The sequence below is a fragment of the Pocillopora damicornis genome, chromosome 2 (genome assembly GCF_964200805.1).
Source record: "Pocillopora damicornis chromosome 2, jaPocDami1.2, whole genome shotgun sequence".
In the NCBI taxonomy this organism is placed as follows: domain Eukaryota; kingdom Metazoa; phylum Cnidaria; class Anthozoa; order Scleractinia; family Pocilloporidae; genus Pocillopora; species Pocillopora damicornis.
The window spans coordinates 32,093,135-32,114,306 of record NC_142671.1 but is presented as its reverse complement, the minus strand read 5'-3'; the positions used below and the strand labels follow the sequence as shown (position 1 = coordinate 32,114,306).

The following is a 21,172-nucleotide window of genomic DNA, read 5'->3' as shown; positions in this document are numbered from 1 at the left end:
TTAAAATTATCCCCTTTCAATTGCAGGAGTTTTGCGTCCATTTCATTTGATATTGTTTTGATTCAGCAGCAAGGCCTTATCTCAAATTTCAAAATTCCTGTGGTTGTGAGAAAATACCGGGACCCTCCCCAAAAATTGTTTTTATTAGAATTTCGCCATCCATTAATATTGGTGGTGGGAGCGAGTACAGTCCAATTCGGTCTGTAATCATATGAGGGGTCATCGCCGCTAAAATCCTGTTTCAAATTCTGTTATGTAGAACCTTTGTACTTTATAAATTCTTTTCTGAAAACACTCGAACAGAAATTTAACAAACGCAATAGAATTTAGCAATACAGAATTGAAATTACATAAGCAGAACGAAATCTGAGACGTTATAAACACAACGTAACAAAAATTGGAGTAACAGAATGGAGTGCAACCTGGGAAAGACCCAGTTGAACATTATAATTAATGAATATTGATGCGATCGTTCTCGCGCGAGGAGAAGGCGAAGATTCCCCCGCGAGGTGCATCTCTTTGCCGCAAGAAGTTAAGGATCTCATTGAGGCACATAACAGCGGTCAGGAAAACGCAGACGAAACACCTCTTTTCACATCAATCGAAAGACAGGCTCGGCCATTGTTTACAGTGCAACAACATCAGGGAAACGCCACCTAACAGAGAGCGATGCAGAATTCATGACAACTCCATAGCGGATTAAACGTGAACCTCAAAAATTGAGGTTGTTAAGTATTCATATATTCAGGCTATTGTTCTTTCTCAATACTTATTCATTCCGATGAGTTTGCCGACATGCCGGCATGCCTCCGAAGATCGTGAAGAGCGCAACTTCTCTGATGTAGGTGAGATATTTTTCTTTTGTCAACAGATGAAATAAACTCTCCCGGGAATCTGCTTGATTGATGTCTAATAATTGCTACGCATTCCGGTGTGTTGGGCAACATGTCAAAGACATCAACCTCGGATCAAACCCAAGCACTTATCAGCTCACAAGTCTTTTCAAGTAGAAGTAAACATTGCATGCGCCGCGCGCCCCCAACAAGCGGTGTAAATATACCATATAGATTTTAAACAGGGTTCTTAAATCATTGAGAACTTGCTTTGTTGCTTTCTAAGATATTTTTATCCAGTGGAAAACATAAAAGTACGAGTAATGAGTATAATAAATTAATAAAATACGTTGTAGAGTTTTCAATGCACGTAATGACTCGCGTAAACAAACCCCCCTTGAAGTGTTGTAATGCGACTTGAGAGTCGATTTCGGGACTTTTTTTACTTTTGTTCCTCTTCTCGTTTCTTTGGTTATAAACATTACCTCTGTTTTGCTTGATTCGGTCGACTTTGTGGATCGATCGATCAGCGAACGCCGCGTGATTGGTGGTCGGCTTGCGTGACTGCTGACAACAAGCAAGACACAACACGCAATTGGTTGCTTCTTGACAATAGTTCATTCACAATTTGTAAACATCCGTTCGCGTTCACGCCGCATGGACAAAATTCAGCTGAGGCGATCTACCGATCTACAATTTCTTGTGGTTAGTTATGTTGCAAAATCAGGGTGTTGAGTTTGACAACGGATGAATCTTCTGATGGAGAAATTAACTGGCCAAAAAGTTTCAAGCCGATCTTGAAAGGTGGCAGTAAATACTTCGTGATCGACGAATCATTTCTGCTCGCACTAGGAGTCAAAGTCCATGTAGAGCAAAGAGGATTCAAAGATCTCGATCACATACTAGAAAGACACGGTAAGTGGAATTTACGAATCTTTTCACGAATTCAATGTAGTTTATCAGCTATCGTCTAAAGAATCGAGGTAATGGGCAATAGGGTACTATTTGTCAAGCCTTCTGATAACCTGCGATTACGCGAAAAGAAACTTATTTCCCCTGGATTGAACAATCAATCGAACACTGCAATGAAAACCCTGATCACTCGAACTATGTTACCCTTATAGGCTGAAAACATTACGATTACAGTATATTGCAGGTCCATGTTTGTATATGAGCGAGGTGTGATTTCAAACCCTTGTATCTTTCTCCCTAAAAATATAATATGCTGTATCGTCTTTCTTTTGGTTATTGTTGCAGACAATCCAATACAATATTTATCGTATGCATGTTGATTTATCTAAATTATTTAAATTGTGCTTTTTAATTTTCAATAAAGTCAGTTTAAGTCACTAAAAATTGAAGAGCATAATAAAAAATAACTCCAAGATACTGACGATTAAATACACCTGCCCCTTATTAAATTTTTCAACATATATTTATGCATGGATTTATTACTCTAATGCCCTTTTCTTGTCATTTCACTAAAATGGGCACACCAAAGTAACAATACAGTTAATGCTACATTAGAGCTTACTTTAATTTCTGCCAAATATCTAAGGTGTTTTGTCCAGTGCTTAAAAGACTTCATCAGCTCAGTTGAGTTTATATGCTCTAACCTAAAGTGCCTGAGGTAGTTTTGACCAAAGATTTAAATGATATTTTACAAGTTTGCAAAAGGGAGGCTTAAAATAACAGTCCTGAACGGAGTGAAAGGAAAAAAACTGTTTGATTAAGTTACTGGAAAATTTACTTTCAAAATGGGTTCCCTTATAAATTACAACAGGAATTTAATTACAACAGGAATTTAAAATGCTAGCTTTCTAAAAACACAGCATCACTGCCCACTGATGTCATAACTTAAGTTCTGGTTTGTCCCCTTAAGGTTTAGTTGTACAAGATGAATATCTGTTAAAAAATGGGTCAGCAAAACTCTGCACCCACATGTCCTGTAAGGCAGCAATACTGCAGGTGCTGTTCAACTTCAGCAGTGCTAGGAAGGGTGAAGAAGCTGCAGCAGCAAGAGACTTGTGGTGTCAGTTGGTAGACATACTTGTAAATGTTGCTCCCACATCTGAATCCCTTCAACAACAAGCCAATAGAGACAGTTCAGCATATCCTTGCCCCACTGTTTGTGGCCCTCCTGCACATCTGTTGGAGCCGACAACTCCCGTAAACTCCACTGTTCCTGGCCCTCCTGCACATCTGTTGGAGTCGACAACTCCTGCTAACTCTATTGTTCCTGTCCCTGCTGCACATCTGTTGGAGCTGACAACCCCCGTAAATTCCACTGTTCCTGGCCCTCCTGCACGCCTGTTGGAGCCGATCATGACTCCATTGAAATCACAATCGATTGCGACTGAAGATCTTCTATCTCGTCAACAAGCAGAAACAAGCAGGATGGGGGACGCAAGTTTACATCTAGAGAGGTGGCCCGTCGTTTAAACTTGCAAAAAGATGAACTAACAAAGCTGGCTAAGAATGTTCATCATGGCTCCAAGAATGACTTTATCGCCTCACTGGCAGAGTCAGTCACTAGTAAAAAAGACCATGGTAACAATAACTGGGATGGAACTTTATCCCCACAAGATGTTGTAAATTTGGCTAAAAAAGCCCATGATCCTAAAACAAGGAAGCCTGTTTATGACATTATAGTAGAAGAAGATGCTGCTGCTCACCATCATTTGTCAGCTATTGAAGTACTGGATCTTCAAGACACTCGATCACTCTTTCGCTCATTATTCAGCCGCCCGTTCCTCTTCTGCGTCTGCAAGACCTCCAGCTGCCAAAAAACCCCGGACCTTTCAGGTCAAAGAGACCTAGACTCATACATTTTTCTGCCATGGGTCCACACAAGCTACTTCTGTCCCTTCATGTGCTCAAAAAATTGCGTTGCAGAGTGTGGGCTTGGACGCCGGAAAGTGTAAGGCAACTGCACTTGATGTAAAAAACCAGATTGGTGGTGGGTTTGAATCGCTAAGAAGTGGGTAACCGAGCTCAAAACTGTTGTTAATCACCCCTCCATCTGATATTCATTCCTGTGCGATGCTGCTGGACTTGGCCAAGCACTGGCCTACATAGGGCCACTCCAAAAAGGAACTAGACATGTTAGAGAATCTAAGTATTGAACAGGTACATGTAAGTGGATACAAGACCAGTTTAATTAAAACCCCCACCCCCTGGATAGTTTTATTAGTTACACAAAGGGGGGGATGGCTTCAGAACCTACAGGCTGTAGGTGGTTTGTAGTGTTTGAGTAAATATTACATGAAATTACCTAATGAATAATTCATTTCTGTACTACAGCTACTTCCAAGCTTTTACTTTAAGTTATCTGAAGTTACTAGTTTGATGGCAAATGCTTTTGTTTAAAGGTCAAAGGTGAAAATGTGCCTTTACTTTAAGTTATCTGAAGGTACTAGTTTTATAACAAGAGCTTTTGTCTAAATGTCAAGGGTGAAAATGTGCTCAGTGTCAAGTGTCTGGTGTGTGGAGGAGAATGTATCTTTGGCCACCTTTAGGCAGCACCAGGCCCAGTGCAAAGTCAGAACACTGTAAGTTGTGCCTGCACTCTTACATGTCTTTGTACTGTTTACAGCTTTATATACTAATCTAAAGATAGAAAATTAATTTTAAGTTGACAGTTACTTGAGTTTCACACAGAATGCAATCATTGGACTGTTCTGTTAGTGGCAGTCGAAATAAAGTTGGATTAGACTCTGTACAGGCTGATATGCTTTGTACATGAAACTCAAGCAATTGTCAAGTTACTGTTTCTGTCTTGTAATAAGTATTTTTTGCTGCACTTGTATTACACACTCCTATGATTGTGTGAAACCATTTGCATTTTTCTTTGGTTCAAATTTTATTTTCCTTTGTTTTTGGTATGCAATGTATGATAACAATTGAAAACAAAGTAAAACAAAATTTGAACTGAGGATAACATTGAACGACAACTTGAGCAATAAAAACTATAATAGTGTTAATTGGAAAATGTCAAAAGTGCCGGTTATTATGGTAAAACCTCTGTTTACATTAATATGGAATGTTTACACTGTTTCCTTTCATGCGAGAAGGGAATCTTAAACACTGGCAGCAACTGAAAACCCTCTGGGATTGGTGGAGGTTAATAACCATTTTTTGCTCAATAGAAATTAATTTAAGTTGCAACTTTTCCCTGGCACACCTTTACATGTATCACAGGTTCAAATGATAACACTGCTTTCCAATACCATACAACTAGTTTAAAATGTAAATTGAAGTTAACTCCCTTGCTTTTGATGTAAAATAATATTAACTCTATCAATATACTTGTTGCTATAGATCAGAATTCACACTGGTATATGTTTCAAATGCCAGGGTACCTCTGCTGATGGTGATAAACTGAATGAGGAATGTGATATGCTGAACACAATTTCAGAAGGTGAGAGGTCAATATTTAAAAGGAAGGCAGTTTTAGAACATAAATTGATCTGTATAATGGATATTTTTGTTATCCAGCAACCACTTTCAATGCAGCAGACTTACCAGAATTTGGGTACTTTTGTCATTTTAAGATAGAGCAAGTTTGGAGAGTCAGTTGATGGAAATTTTTCCTGGAGATACTTCAGAAAAAATTCAACATGCACTTCTGCAGGGGAGTCAGGATCTTTCTGGTGCAATTGATTATCTATTGAGTGGAGTGATGAATAAGAAAGGTTAGACTAAAACATAGTGAATGATGAAAATTAAGGTTGATTTGGGTTTATACAGGAACTTGTATGTTTGCTCAAATGCACTTAATTGAACATACATAATAGGGAATGTTGGGAGAAGACTTGAATAGCTTGTATTAATCACAAACCACAGATATGAGGGAATAACACAATTCAACTCAGATGTTTCAGCCTATTTACCTAAGTACTCAGATAACTATATTGAACTAGTTGTTTCCTTTCAAGGCTTTCTGTGATAAATTGAACTATTTGTTACTCTATAGTTTCTAGTTGTCCTTTGTTAATGATGAAAGTCAGAACTATGACTGAAAATTTCTGGGAGATATATATTAATGTTTATGTGCTTCATTTTTTAATATTATCTAGTACAGCTCTTTGAATACATTAGGTAGGGCCAAAGTTGCACATTTAACATTAAAAATTCAAGCTAAGGAAATCACAGTCCTGAAGTAAAGATCAGGGATCCAGTATTAGTATTTTTCTCAAAATCATCAGCTATGCAAGTATGTTGAAAAATATACTTGCCATGGCTAGATTTTACTTGCTTGCAATCTGCCCATAGTATTGCATTATAGACTAAAGAAAAGCAATGACAAATAAATTGAAAGCTTGCTTTTTAGTATTATTGATTCATTTGTTTGGTCCAGAAGCACTTTTTTTACAATGGAGTTCACAATAATCAATATTATTATGAATACTTGCTCAGGAACATATCTATCTGTTTTTGTTTTATCTCCTTTTTCTTTCATTTTTCTTCTAGTTGCAACACTTTGTCAAAATAGTGCCACATTTTACAACTTGTAGGAAATCCCAAATGAGAAAACGTATCTAAAAAGTTCATGTTTCTCACATCTGTCACACACAACAATACTTTTAGAAAAATTCAAATTTTGTTGGACAAGCTTTTGTGTTGTCATACTTGTCTGAATGATGTTGTGGTTGTCTTGGATTACCTGATGACCAGAAATGTGGATCCCTGAAAGATTTTTATAATTTTCTTTCTTTCTTTCTTTAAATTGAATTAAAGAAAATGAAGATGAAGACAGTGCAGATTGAAATACAGCCTCATCAGCCTGGGGAATGAGGAAATTGGATCAGAAGGAAGCTTTGATGCAGTTTGTTACCTGCACTGTGCAGTCCCATTTACCTAAAGAACATCTATTCATAATTAGAGACAAAAGCATCATAACTTAGGTGTTGAGGAAGTATAAAAATCCAAGATTTAACCTACAAAGTCTCTTAAACATCCAATTTCAAATCTCTGGTACAGTAGAATTAGAGGTAGATGCTGGTGCCATTCCAAGCAGAGCATTCTATTATTTGATGCAGGAGTTATAGAGAGGGAAGTTCAGTGGCATTAAATTGTTTGAAGGAGAGGCTGGTCATCTTGTACCACCCTGTGATTACAACCTGGTATCCAGCTCCTTCGTTGTCCTTGTTGGCAAGATGATTGTGCATTCTTTTAAGTGACCTGCCCATGGAAATTTGCCATTTTCAAACCCAAAAATATAAGAACTTGTTTAGCTAAGTAAGATTCAGCAAGTTCGTGTATGTGGGTTATAAGTAAATAAATTATTAATTTAAAAATTGTAGCCAAGGAGTAACTGACTTCCAGACTGCACATTTATATTATTTTTTACTACACAACTCTAATTGTAGAGATAATACAGCATGTATTCTGTAACCAGATTTGTTAGGCTTATCATAACAGTTGTGAATAATTACTGTTAAGGCCCAAACCCAAGTTTGGTCATTTTTCTGGTAATCAACAACTGCCTCTTTTTTTAATCTTTTTTTTTTAATTTTTTTAATATTTTTTAAAAAAATTTTTAAAACTAAAGTAGTGAGCAGTGTTTATGGCCTTAACTGGAATTGACCTTGTCCAGCAACATCCACAAGTACAGCAACTATAATCAAACAGATGACAGCACAGAAAAAGCTGCAGAGTACTTTGAAAAGTACTTAGATGAGCTGAATACCAGAGGTACAGAAATCTTGAATGAATGTCTTTTGAGATTCATGCTAATTGTTCATACACATCCTTGTTGCACATGCAAATTCATGATGCAATGTCAGGCATGCCAAAGAAATCCTCGTAACACTTAATTACCTTGTGGCAATTGAATTATTTTTGTCAAGATCTAGCTCTTCAGCTGTACAATTGATGACCCCTATTTTTAGAAATCAGTCTCTTCTTAGGGGCACTGTAACTTACACAATGAAATTTGTTTTACCATCAGTATTGTAAAACTAACTGTCATTGGAGCCATCTTTTTTAGATTTGGGAAATTTTTATGTGCCCATATGCAAAACAGTGTTTCTGCATTTCTGGCTTTGAGTAAGTCATTATCAGACTGTGGCAAGACGAGTCCCAACTGTGTATCCTCTGACCCATTGATAAGTTACATGTAATGGAAAACAAAATGTGTGGATACCATAACGATTCTGGGAAATCTCAGAAAATTGTTACATCTTGAATACATTCTCACGGCCTGAGCTGCAAAACTTCCTTTTGATGAGAAAGTGTTAATTTTTATGTCTTGTTTTCTTATTTTTATTAATTAAGATGGCTCAAAAGATGGAGAAACACTACAGGGCTCTTGCAATTCTGGATTTGCTGGCCCTCCCTTCCAATCACTGAAGAAAAGTTGACAGTTGCCTTTCTTGCAAAGACACCAAACAAAGTCCTGGCAGAAGCAGGCACCTCTTTTAAGGTGTTGAAGATACCAACATACCTCACCGAATATGACAATTTTATGAAATGTATGGATCTTTCCATTTCACATGGTAAAGTGTGGTTTGGAAAGATCTAGATACATGTTCAATAGTTTCTGAAGGACAGTGTTCTTTGATAAAATGTTTTGTTTGGTTTAGACTATAATGGGAATACTCAATTAATTTTAATAGTGCACATTACTGACTTGTTTTCCATGATTGGTTTTTACTTCACTGTAACTTACATTTTCCAATCTGAAATCAATGTTTTTTCCCCTTATTTTTGCGGAAATTTGTATGTTACTTTTTTTGGCTTAAATGATTATGTTTCATGCTACATGTTGAAATTAATTCCAGTTCATATTTTTCCTTCATATCATAGCATGTATTCACAAATTCCTGCTTTTGCAAGTGTGAGCAATTAGTTCCCAATAATTTTATGTTGTTAATATACATACAAACAGTCAATCAGCAGCCATCGATGAATGTTACTCATGTCAATTTCATTAAATACAAGAATTTAAAGCTTGAAGGTGTTAGAAATATATGAAAAGGAACGATCTCTGGCTAAAACTTTTAAAAAATACGAGCTTTCGGCTGTTTGCGCTACAGCCTTCAACGGGTAAAATGATAAAAAGGTAAGAAATACTAGGTGTGAAGTACAAAGTAGGAAATTAAAAATGCTAATAACTAAGAATGTTTGTTAAAAATACTAGGTGTGAAGTATAAAGTAGGAAATTAAAAATGCTAATAACTAAGAATGTTTGTTAAAAAGAATGTTGTATTGTCCGGGCAAAGGACAGGAATTGTTGTCCGCATTGGGAGTTAACTTGGAATGCCACGCTTCTAGTGTTTTTCTTGTTCTAAAACTGCCTTTGTCAATAATAGATGCATTATCAAAGTCTATTGCGTGAGTATTGGCCCAGACGTGATTGGAAATTCTTGAGCTTTTTGCTGCGGTTTTCACATTTCTGAGGTGTTCTTTCTTTCTTGTGTTGAAGGCCCTGCCAGTCTCACCAATATAACACCATGAACAGTCACCACAAGGAATTTTATAAACAACATTTGTTTGAGATTCCAATAATGGTCGGAATTTTGGGGCCGGGAACTGTTGTTGGAGGGTGATGAGTGGTTTGTTCACCACTGTGATGTCGTGTTTTTTGAGGACACGAGTCAGAGGTTCTGTTACGCCTTTAATGTATGGAAGAGAGGCGAACAACTTGCGTGATTCGGACGCCTCGACCATCTTGAAAAATGTGCCAACAAGTTCCTCCGGGGACAACACTGTTGAGCGTCGGGTTTTTTTGGTCTGGATGTTTTTAATGAAAATCGATGGATAACCATTAGACTTAAGTGCTGAATAAACTCGATTTAGTTCTCGTTCTTTTCCTTCGGAGGAGTTGGGTAGCTTTAGGGCTCTGTGTAGAAGGGTTGCTGCTGTGCTGGCCTTGTGTTTATTATCATGGTGAGAATTGTAGTCTAGATATCTGTCCGTGTGCGTAGGTTTTCTGTAAACATCTATAGCGATGGTGCCATTTCTACGGGTGACCAAAGTGTCGAGAAATGAGATCTTATTGTCACTTTCAATTTCGATGGTGAAAGAGATGTTGGCGTCAATTGAATTTAATGTGTCATGGAAAGCTCGCACATTGTCTTTTTTGATAATGCAGAAGCTATCATCAACATAACGTTTCCAGATTTTAGGAGGGACGGATGAACTGTAAATCGCACTTTCCTCGATCTCTTCCATACAGAGATTGGCCACTACAGGGCTGACTGGACTGCCCATAGCACATCCGTGTACTTGTTTATAGATTCTGTCATTGAACATAAAATAGTTGTTGGACAGGGTAAATTGGAGGAGTGATATTATGTCATCGATGTCCAAATTTGTTCTGGATGGAAGAGAGGCATCCTGTTCCAGTTTGATCTTGATGTAATCACATGCTTTGTCAACAGGGATCGCGGTGAACAGTGATACAACATCGAAGGAAACCAAGACTTCGTTCTCGTCGATCTTGATGTCAGATATTTCTTTGGAAAACTGTAAGGAATTGGCAACAGAGTATCCGTTACGATTTTGAATTGGAGATAGAATATCCGTTAGAAACTTGGACGTGTTGTAGAGGGCTGAGCCAATACAGGTGACAATGGGTCTCAGTGGGTTCCCTTCTTTGTGGTGTTTAACTGAGCCGCGGATCGCTGGTGGTGTGCCGTCGGTTGAGTGAAGTTTACGATAGGTTGGGTCATCAATCTTTTTTTGTCTCTTTAAGGAGAGTAACATGGCATTCAATTCGCGTTCAATCCGGCGGAAAGGTGATGTGGAAACTAGTTCATAGGTGGATCTGTCATTGAGCAAAGTCTCCATTTTGTTGTCGTAGTCTGATCTGTCCATGACGACAAAGCAGTTTCCCTTATCGGCTTTCATTATGACTCTAGAATGATCCTTCTTAAGATCGTTTAAAGCTTTTCTTTCTTCCTTAGAAATATTCTTATGCGCCGGCAGTCTTGCTCTATGTAGGATGGCAGCAGAACTAGTTCTAACAGCATCTTTAGAAATATCAGGAAGGTGACGAATAGCCGCTTCGATTTCAGACACAATGTTCTTGTGTGGAATGCTTGTGGGCGTCGGAGCGAATTTTGGACCTTTCTCTAGGAGAGATCGTTCTTCTGGTAAGAGTGGTTTGGTGGAAAGGTTCACAACCCAGTTGTTCTTGTCGATATCAGACTTTTGATAACCAGTGGATTTCATAGTAGCAAGTTTCTTGGCGTGTCTGGTGTTGGTGTTGTTGTTGAAAGATGTGGCTCTGTTCTTTAGGAATAGTAGCAAGGTCGCATAGGTGTCCTCCTTGATTAGGGAGCACAGTTCACGCTTGGTGTTTTCGATGGCAGTCCTTGATGTTTTGATGTGCTCATGGCAGATGGTTATTCTTGCTCGTAGGCAGTGCTTGCTAGCGCGATTCATTATTTGTTGGAAAACAGGATGGCTGCCTGGTGGTTTGAATCGCAGAGATTTAGGTACAAGTTGGTTATCCAATGCTTTGTGAGTGAAGTGTAGGTGACGATGATGTGCTTCAAATTTGAAAGTTGTTTTCTCTAAGCGTCGAGCGAGCGAAAGGGCTTTCTGCCCAGCCTCTTGGCGTATACGTGAAAAGATAGAGGGGCCGCAGCCAGGATAAAACATCTTGTAAAATTTAAAAAACGATCTCTGGCTAAAACTTTTAAAAAATACGAGCTTTCGGCTGTTTGCGCTACAGCCTTCAACTTGCTTACAGCCTTCAAACAAATTTCCTACTTTATACTTCACACCTAGTATTTTTAACAAACATTCTTAGTTATTAGCATTTTTAATTTCCTACTTTGTACTTCACACCTAGTATTTCTTACCTTTTTATCATTTTACCCGTTGAAGGCTGTAGCGCAAACAGCCGAAAGCTCGTATTTTTTAAAAGTTTTAGCCAGAGATCGTTTTTTAAATTTTACAAGATGTTTTATCCTGGCTGCGGCCCCTCTATCTTTTCACATATGAAAAGGAGTTTATCTTTTAACTTCAAAAACCATAACTATTCTCTTTGTTTATTAATAAAAGTAACACATGCAAAGTCTCATTTAAATGTAATATCAATTGGTTGTTATATGTGGTGGGCCAAGCCCAGGTACTGTTACAGCTGAATGAGTATTTTAGACCACTTTTACTTTCATAAGCTACATAAGCAGTGTTGATCGATTAATGAATCTTGTAGGGGATTTATGGCTATTTTGTTCTGTGGCACCTCCACAGATGAAGTTCCATAGCAAGAAGTTGGACCATCATATTCTTCTGATCAGTGTGGACCATAAAAATCTAAGCCATAAAGCTCATCAATAATCTGAAAAGGAGAGTGGTAGTGATTTATGTCCAAAAATGACAGACATGATGAAGATACATCAGTTTCTGTTATTGACTATACCTTAGAGGTTTTTGATTTGTCCTTTGTTTCTGAGTCACAACAGTTCAGGCAAATATATTTTTCTATGTTGTATTACCCACCAGCCTCAATGAATTGCTTAAGTCCTTGTTATTCCTACATTCTTTAAAATCAAATTAATTTGATTTACTTCTAGGTTGTTAAACTCCAATGCCACTCGTCTCTCCGAACTGTGCCAAACCCAACATACTACAGATCCAAAGATGTGTAATAGAGGCCTACTCCCTCCCCTTTTTCTGTGCTTAACCCTTTAACTCCCAGATCAAATTTGTAACTCTCCTTACTGTCAACCCTACAATTCTTATAATATTAGTTTAGAGAATTTAGTATTGGATCAAAAAATTATTCCCAAATTGATATTTTTCTTTGTTCTCATCACTTCTTTGGTTGATATTGTAGAGATATTGTGAGGGGAATTCTGTCTTGATCATTCATGGGGGTTAAAGGATTAAAGGAGCTCTATTATATGCCTCTTGCAACATCTAGAGATTCCTGTTGATTCTTGGCAGGAACACGGTGTAAAGCAAACAGATTGCAATACAAACAAAATCTGATTTTTAAATTTAAATGTTATGACGTAATGACTTCAATCAGGGGTCACCCCGACCTAAATTGTTGGGGGGGGGGGGGGAGGGCAGGGGGTATGAACCTCCCATTTAAAGTACCTTTGACTCTCACTTCTCCTCCCTTTCCTGCAGTGGTTCTATTCTCTTTGCCCCAAAATGTTTCTCAAATTTTCAAGGTTCCCTCAGCCTCAGGATGTCTCCTTCCCACCCTCCCTTTTCCCACCCCTTTCCAAGGGCTCCCACCCTCCTGTCCCCACCAACCCCGTCGATTTGAAAATCACAGGCTAAGACCAGCTATTATAAGTTTAAGTTTTGACATTCAAACCTTCTGGTTGGAAAAGTTTCAAAATTTGTCATGTTTTGTGTATATTTTTTCTTTGTCCCAAGCATGTGACAAAAACTAATTATTAATTTTTTTGTCAAGCTCAAAAATCTACCATCTTTCTTTCTTTCTTCATCATTATGTTTTTCAACCTGGTTAATTTGACGATCATGGATTGAATCTTTGGTACCTGATAAGTTTGTGACTGTCATCGATGTGTCATAGTGCCAGTGGGCTTGCAACTTGGTAGCTTCTTATATTTAAACCACATGACGAAATCCCATGGTTCCGCATTTCTTAAACGTGAAGGAAACATAAAGCTTCATGTTTCCGCTACATTTACGTTTTGCGGAAACGTGTTATACCAAGTCCTATTGATTCTATCAAGTTTCCGTCATGTTTCCGGAACGGTAATGTCAAGTTACGTTTCCGTCATATTTAAGTCAGGACGTTTCCGCTGTTGTTCGTTCCCGCTACGCTTCTGCAAACGGATTTAAATATCCTTGTTGAATTTTTACAAAGAAAACAAACCGATCATGGTTTTGTGCGTGGTTTTGTGCGTACTTTATTGACGAATTTGAAACGTTAGGAAACTGTTCTATAAATCAATGAAGTGATAAATATGGATTTTTAGAACAACTATCGCAAGAAAGTTTGTATATGAATTGGTTACTCCGGCTGCTTATACGACTTGCAAAGTAATAAAATTAATATTATAACGCAGCATGAAATCACCAATTTACTCATTCTCATTTCTTGCGCAAAAAACAAATTCCGTGTTCCGTAAACATGCGTTAACGCAGAGACTGCGCAAAGACTCTGAAATCGATATTAAAGGCGCGTTAAGGGCGTCGATGGGGATGGTTATAGTTCACGGATCATTATTGAAAGAAGTACCAAAATATGTGAAATAAATGTGTCTGATCGGTCATCAGTGAATTACCGAGTGATTTGGATGTGTTTCTTTGTGAACTCATTATGTTTCTTTAAGTTTCTTTAGGAATTTTTGCGCACTGCAATTGACGGACCTTTAGCGGTTCTTACGCGCAGCTAGTCTTTATGCGTCTTAAATTCTTAAAATCTTTTTACGAATCATTGCGCACTGTTCTTTACAGACTTTAAATGGTTCTAATAATTACCCACTGTTATGTACGGACCTCTAGCTCTCTTGACCCACAGCTAGTCTTTACGCGTCCTTAAATATCTTAACGAATCTTTACACTGTTCTTTACGGGCCTCTAACGGCCTTTAGGCAGAGATGATCTTTACACGTCTTTAATTTTCTTTACGAATCTTTACGCACTGCTTTTTACGGACCTTTAGCGGTCTTTATGCACAGTTAGTCTTTCTGCCTCTTGAATTATCTTTACGAATCTTTACACCCTGTTTTTTACGAACCTTTATCGCTCTTTACTCATAGTTAATTTGGTAATTTGAGGCAGTTGGGTCATTCGAGATAATTGGATCGCTGGAACCGTTTAGGTCAATGTGGGTTGACATTTGAGGCCGTTAAGTCAATTGACATATTGGGTCACTCGAACCGATCGGCCATTGAATTCTGATCATTATTTTGAGGTTTGCTTATTAGCCTAGATTTCTGGCCTATTTGCATGAGCTGGGCAGTTGAGTCATTAAAGCCAACTGAGTTACTTAAGGCAGTCTTGCCACTGGAACCGCTTGGATCTGCCTATATTATCTGCCTATATGCCTATAGGGTGTGCCTGGTGAGAACCAACCTAACAATGCGTATTTACTATATATAAACTATGTATATACAATAATTCACTGTACGAAAATATTCTCACGCTTTCGAGATGACAAGAAAACATACAACAAAGCTGCTTTAGGTGATCAACCGTGACTTCGGATCCAGGAAGAACGGAGGATTCCACCTCTGCTGACATTTCAGAACACTCACTAAGGTCAAAAATTAGGCGCACAGGCTTAAATGTCAGTAAGAATGGGAAACCAAGACTGTGAAATTACAGTCCAACTTCATTGTATCTCCAGATTAGGACGCAGACTTAGTGCCAATTAGGCTGGAGAACTTCAACTAATGTAATCTAAGGGCACGTGATTATATTCCCTCTGGATTTATCCTTCTCGTCGCTTCACGTATTCTGTTTTGTTGAAAAACAATTCCTTTTGCTCTTAAAAATCCAGTCATTCTTTTGTACCCGGTTACCGGAAAGTCGGTCAAAATACAATTTATTACTGTATCCAGCTGTCCATCACTCGTTGTGCTATACACTTCTCTACAGGAGGAGGGCATTGGGATTTTCGGTTTTGCGGTTTTGGCTATTTTTTGGATCGGTTTCTCTGTTTTTGTGCAAAAAAAATGCGGTTTTTTTGTTTTGGTGTTTATTACGGTTTGCGGATTTATCGTTTTTCAGCATGTGGTTTTAGGTTTTCGCGAAAAATACAAACGGGTTTTCGGATTTGATATCCGATGCGGTTTTCAGTTTTTCCTATCTAACCTATTTGGGTTCCGGTTTCTCTTTGATCTGAGTGGCAATTACACGCCTCGAATGATTTCGAATAGCCGCTAAATTACTGAGAGGAATGCGTGACAAACCAATTGAAATATCGTAGGAATCCTCAGGGGGTTCACGCCTCTTTTGATAACTGGGATTTGAAAATGTATCGGTTTGGACAGTTTCGCACGCGGATTTCGGTTTTGATCGAATTTTTTTTTCGGTTTTGAATGAGTTTTTCTACGGTTTTGCAGTTTTTAATGGGCCCTGATGTCTCCCTCCTACAGCCGAGACCAAATTCTTGCAATCGCTTTTCGATAGTAAAAAGAATATTATGTTATATAATATTGTGAGAATATTAAACCATTGCTCGGTAAGGAACTGTAGCTGTTCTTTTGGAATACTGAACTCTGGTCTTCCTTGCATTCCTGTTAATATAGTTCCCGCGGTGAAGTAATCACGAAGAAGGTCGAATACCCCTTGGGTCAATTCCTTCTGTACCCGAATATCTCACAAGGATATTAATTACCCAATCAAGGCGAAATACCATATAATCTAAACCATCCGCGGTTTGGTTACCCCTTTCAAAACACCTTTGCATGTCAACGACATAACTAAGCACACACTGCCACACGGCAGCCACTTTGAAAGTGGAATAATAAATTTTCTTTGCGCGGGAACGACTGCATTAATATTCATAAATTATAATGTTCAACCGGGTTTTTCCCAGGTTGCACTCGTTTCACTGATCAACAGAACAGAAAATAGAACAGCCTCAGTTTCTATTCTGATGCCCTAATTTTGTGTTACGTTGTGTTCGTGATTTCTCAACTTCCGCTCTGCTTATGTAATTTCAATTCTTTCTTCCCAAATTCTATTCCGTTTATTCAATTTCTGTTCTAGTGTTTTCGGAAATGAATTTATAAACTACACAGGTTGTACATAACAGAATTTGAAATAGGATTATGGCGACGATGACCCCTCATATAGTCATACGAGTAATTAACAAAATCGGGCGACCGCAAAGTAGGAATCAGATTCGTTGATCACGATTTGGTAACAACTATAGAGTATTATGAATTTTCATGTATCAATAACTACTGCCAATTATTGGAGTACGTACATTTTCTTTGAAGTAGGCAATCTTCCAATTTTTTTTCCACTCGAAAAAAGGGAAGTGATGAAAAGTTTTATGATACAGAGAGTTCATTTTCGTTTAGACCGGGATCTATTATAATTTTGCCATTGCAAAGGATGGAACTTTTCATAATTACCGACCTCTGTTAATACGACAGCACTACTCCATCGATGTCGAAGGGCATGTGCTCTTGCGTCAAACAAACACCGGATTAGTATCTTTTTGTGAACTGAGTTACACAGATTTCAATATTTCATATAATCTGACCAGCTCTTAAGCGTTGAAGCAGTTACTTAAAAGCGTGCATTACTTCAATGAGCAATTCAAGACAGTTTTCCGATCGAGCAAACAGCATATTTTGCGTGTTCCAATAATCAGACAGTTCACTTATTTCAAGGTCTTTTTATCAGTCAGCGTTTACTTGTGAAACTCAAACCAAATGAATATGAAAAGTTTAAAGAAAACTTGAGCTTTATTCAAAAGTTATCAGAGGTAATACACTCTTAAAAGCTTCAAAAAGTGCAACGTTTCTTTAGGATTTCATCTGTAATTAAGCACATTTAATGCTTAGGTTACTTTTGATCGGGCGTTTACATGATGAACGGAAGCTCATTTAACACATGCACTTGTTTGAGTTTTTAACGACCGACAAAAACTTTAGGTCATATTTCAGGAAATTCTTGCTTACTGTTTCTACTTTCGTGTTTCTAGTCTAATTTTTAATTAACTTAATCTTCTTGCCTTTGTTTGCTTACAACCGTCATCCTTTCTCCCATCGTGTTTAGTGACGTCCTCTTTTCCTTGGAACAAGTGCATCTGTTCTTTTGATTGAAAACAATGGTTGTATCAAGGGTAATTCGGTTTTTCTTTTAATTATCGAAAGCAATGTTATAGTATTCCTCCACGAATTAAAGGGGCTTTTTTATCGTTGAGAGACGTCTTGTTTGATCATTTAGTCTTATCGTGCGGATCAGAGAAGTCCTCAAAAGGACTGTTGTCGGTTCTAGTGACTGACGTTGTAAAATGCCTTATGGGAAGTAATCACCAGAGTCGAGCCTCGACTCTGCTTATATCTTCCCATAAGATCAGTGATGTTGTCGAAATAAATGTTAGTCAAACCACAGGCAGACCAACCCTACTATGTGTGATTTTGGGGTTCAAAGGTCATTATCGGAAATACCTGATCAATTGATATTGAGTTTAAGCGTCAGCGTGTGCCTTAAAAAAAAAAGAATAAAATAATGGATAATAAAATATTTTATGATAAAGTTCGGATATAACGCGCGCTGTCATTGGTTGAAAGAGCGTGCTCTATGAGAGTATAGAGCATAGAACTGAGCTAAAGCTGTCACGCCATCTGCCAAATTGTACTATGTTCGACCTTTTCCGGGACTTCTTTTTAGCTTTTTTCCGATAATTGAAAGTGAAGTTTCGGAACAAGCGAGCCGGCAAGTAGCAACAGAAGAACCAAATAAAGGTTTGTAAACATACCAGGCGCCGTAATTTACTTTATTAAAACGCGAACAGATGCGAAAATCCTCAAAGGAAAAACAAAATAGACATTCCGAGTTTCAAAGATTAATTCACGCTCAGTTAGATTGCAAGCTTATGTACGGAAATGAAAATCAAACACAGCTAACACTCATATAGTATTTAAAGTTCAGTGTTCAAAAACAAAACAGAACAAAACAGAAATGATGAAAAATATAACCAAACTGGCATAGCTGTTAAAATTCATTCTAATCATGACGGTGTTTGAGCGAATATGAACATGCTGAAGTCCATCGCGGCTTGCTCATCATAGCGATCTCCGGTCATCACAGTAAAGCAATTCTCAGAAATTATATCGGCCGCCCTTCGAGTGAAAAAATAAGAGCTTGCTCTGATATCCTTTCCGATGCGTTGAGTGGAAGTCACTGCAGCCGAGTTTTGCCGTATCCCGAGCGATCTTCATGTTTCGGTGAATTCGGTTGTCGTTCATTCAAAAAACACTCGCCTTTCACAGTTTGTTTTATACCTTGTCATGTGAAAAACCTCGCGTGTTTTTATGAGCCATAATTCGGCTGAAGTTTACTGAACATTTCACTTCAAGATTCTGTATTAGAGACTTAAAAACTTCAGGCAAAAGTGTTAAATTCGACTTGCCGAACTATTTTAGTTTGTGAACTATCGTAGAATGTGGACTTTCTAGAAGTTTCTTTTTAGACTGACTGTTTATGTGACTTTCTTTCTAGAAGACTCAAGAAGTGGGGAGAAACACTCGACTATGTCTCGTGTTTCTCCCTACACTTCTTTCGTGCTCTAGCTGCTTCCTACGTGCTTTATAACAGAACAGAGCACAGTCAAGGCTTCTCTATTTGTTAAATAGGACGATAGAAATAGAACGTGTTTGGTCTTTTACCTTTATTTTGTTGTCGCTCCCGGCCGCTTAAACGTAATCGTGTCGAAATTTTTTTTTTTAACTCATATTGTGCACTATGTAAAAATAAAGGTAACAAGACTTAAGCCGTTACATATCCTTTTCATTTTTTATTTTATTTATCTATTATATATATTCTTAACTCCACACGCTCACGATATTCACAATCCGAAACTGCCAAACAATAGTGATTCTTGTCTTTGAACGTGAGAAGTATTTCTTCAACTAAACTGGTTGCTAAGATATGTACTCTTAATTCATATCACATCTTTTTACATCTATTTTTGGATTTGGATCCGGTTTAAACTATATCCTGTTTGAAAGGAGCCTACAAATAATTTGCTTTTTTAATACGCATTTCGACCAATTCTGTTCCAGGACTGCATAGGACTGCATGTAACAAAAGATAGTTCAATGAAAAAACAAAATATTTTAACTGTTCATTTTGAGCAAAAATTGTTCGAACTATACACAGCTTAGGGTTGCAAGTGGGTATTCTTTTTATGTTATCATTAGTACGAATGAACTGTTTTCTCGCTTGTGGCCTGTTCCTTGCCGAACGCCGCTTTCGTATTTGGCAAAACATAAACATTCGTTAATCTATTTTTTGAGTGGGAACAAAGCGATATTCATCATGTGGTATTGGATCTAGGCAAATGCAGATTGATTGACATTGAAATGCAATAAAACAAACAGGCGAGGAAAACAACTCTGGGTACTTTTGACACTCGTCACGTGACTATGCTATGTCTGTCTACGATTGGGAATACTAATAAAATTAGCCTGTCTTGCAAACACCAAGGAGGTAGGGGTAGGCAAAGTTACATGGATGGGAAACCACCTTTCCCCAAGGTCTGCCGGAAGCTATACACTGAATCCTTTCGTACTTGCTCATTCCTCCGTACTTTGACCACTACATTGCAAAGCAGTCAATAACGATTTTGATTTTAGTATCCACATTTGACAGTTTTCATCTGGCGCCTACAAGCGCCAGTCATTCAGATATAAAGGCTATGAATATGTCATCGTCATTGTGGTTGCTAATTTTCTTCCACTTATCCATATCATCCTTAGGCTGGCACACAAACTGAGAGAGAAGATTTTTTCTTGAACTTTCCTTTAAAAATGAGTTTACTTCAACTAAGGAAAATAACATAATCTTTGCGACCAGAGCGTCTTCTCCCATACAAATCCTTTAAATTATTGGTTTGTGGCTCTAATAGAATCTTGCTGAAATTAACTGAGGCTGAAGTCCTGCATGTTAGCGTATCGTAAGGTACTATATTCATTTTTACGAAAATCACGTACTGAAACCTGTAGATATTGTGTCTGTGGAAAGGAGGTCGTGTGACATGATGCTTAAGGAATCTTTGTTCTTCTTACACAACAATATTTCCATCTGGTCACGTTAGACTTAGTGAATGCATAGGCGGCCCAAGCTCACGTCTCGAGAAAAAGCCAACGATGAATTCATGAACGCGTCACGCGTTGTGTGACTCGGTGTTAAGTTACGGGAGGAACCGTTGAAAATTTGAACACGTTATAAGGCATAGTATGGGGAACGAAATATGGTCGATTTATAACGATAAATATTTCGAAATCTGAATATTTTACACGTAAAATCAATAAAAACTTACTCATGCCCTGTGTATCCGTCGAAGTTTCTAGCGATTTCTGCTGTTTTAAGCTTGCTTTACCATCACTGTTATCCATGTCATGTTATCCACTTCGTCTTTTGACATGGATAACAGTGATGGTAAAGCAAGCTTAAAACAGCAGAAATCGCTAGAAACTACGACGGATACACAGGGCATGAGTAATTTTTTATTGATTTTACGTGTAAAATATTCAGATTTCGAAATATTTATCGTTGTAAATCGACCATATGTCGTTCCCCATACTATGCCTTATAACGTGTTCAAATTTTCAACGGTTCCTCCCGTAACTTAACACCGAGTCACACAACGCGTGACGCGTTCATGAATTCATCGTTGGCATTTTCTCGAGACGTGAGCTTGGGCCGCC

At 38.0% G+C, this 21,172-nt stretch overlaps 3 protein-coding genes, 1 long non-coding RNA gene and 1 pseudogene across 5 annotated transcripts; 3 read left to right on the top strand and 2 right to left on the bottom strand.

The window, feature by feature from the left end:
• Nucleotides 1-373: 373 nt before the first annotated feature.
• LOC149050871 (uncharacterized) lies at nt 374-3,859 on the top strand. The gene is made up of 3 exons (XM_089197880.1): nt 374-724; nt 872-1,748; nt 2,716-3,859. The coding sequence occupies exon 3, from the start codon at nt 2,775-2,777 to the stop codon at nt 3,273-3,275; it is 501 nt and encodes a 166-aa protein (XP_089054006.1). The 5' UTR covers nt 374-724; nt 872-1,748; nt 2,716-2,774; the 3' UTR covers nt 3,276-3,859.
• A 184-nt stretch (nt 3,860-4,043) lies between these two features.
• Nucleotides 4,044-7,412, top strand: LOC149050870 (uncharacterized). 2 transcript variants are annotated; one of them, XR_016184104.1, is made up of 4 exons: nt 4,044-4,384; nt 5,190-5,253; nt 5,387-5,527; nt 6,573-7,412. It is a non-coding gene; the product is annotated as an uncharacterized LOC149050870 (long non-coding RNA). The 2 variants fall into 2 exon arrangements; XR_016184105.1 differs by having other exon boundaries at nt 4,044-5,253.
• Nucleotides 7,412-8,810, top strand: LOC149050869 (uncharacterized; annotated as a pseudogene).
• A 35-nt stretch (nt 8,811-8,845) lies between these two features.
• Nucleotides 8,846-10,064, bottom strand: LOC149050868 (uncharacterized). The gene has a single exon (XM_089197879.1). The coding sequence runs from the start codon at nt 10,047-10,049 to the stop codon at nt 9,015-9,017; it is 1,035 nt and encodes a 344-aa protein (XP_089054005.1). The 5' UTR covers nt 10,050-10,064; the 3' UTR covers nt 8,846-9,014.
• A 4-nt stretch (nt 10,065-10,068) lies between these two features.
• Nucleotides 10,069-11,225, bottom strand: LOC149050867 (uncharacterized). Its single transcript, XM_089193409.1, has 2 exons — nt 10,242-11,225; nt 10,069-10,077 (listed from the first exon to the last, which is right to left on the bottom strand). The coding sequence occupies exons 1-2, from the start codon at nt 11,223-11,225 to the stop codon at nt 10,069-10,071; spliced, it is 993 nt and encodes a 330-aa protein (XP_089049535.1).
• Nucleotides 11,226-21,172: the final 9,947 nt, after the last annotated feature.

Bases quoted from the DNA above. Each gene is read 5' to 3' on its own strand.
- LOC149050871 (XM_089197880.1), top strand. From the start codon at position 2,775: ATGTCCTGTAAGGCAGCAATACTGCAGGTGCTGTTCAACTTCAGCAGT.
- LOC149050868 (XM_089197879.1), bottom strand. From the start codon at position 10,049: ATGGGCAGTCCAGTCAGCCCTGTAGTGGCCAATCTCTGTATGGAAGAG.
- LOC149050867 (XM_089193409.1), bottom strand. From the start codon at position 11,225: ATGAATCGCGCTAGCAAGCACTGCCTACGAGCAAGAATAACCATCTGC.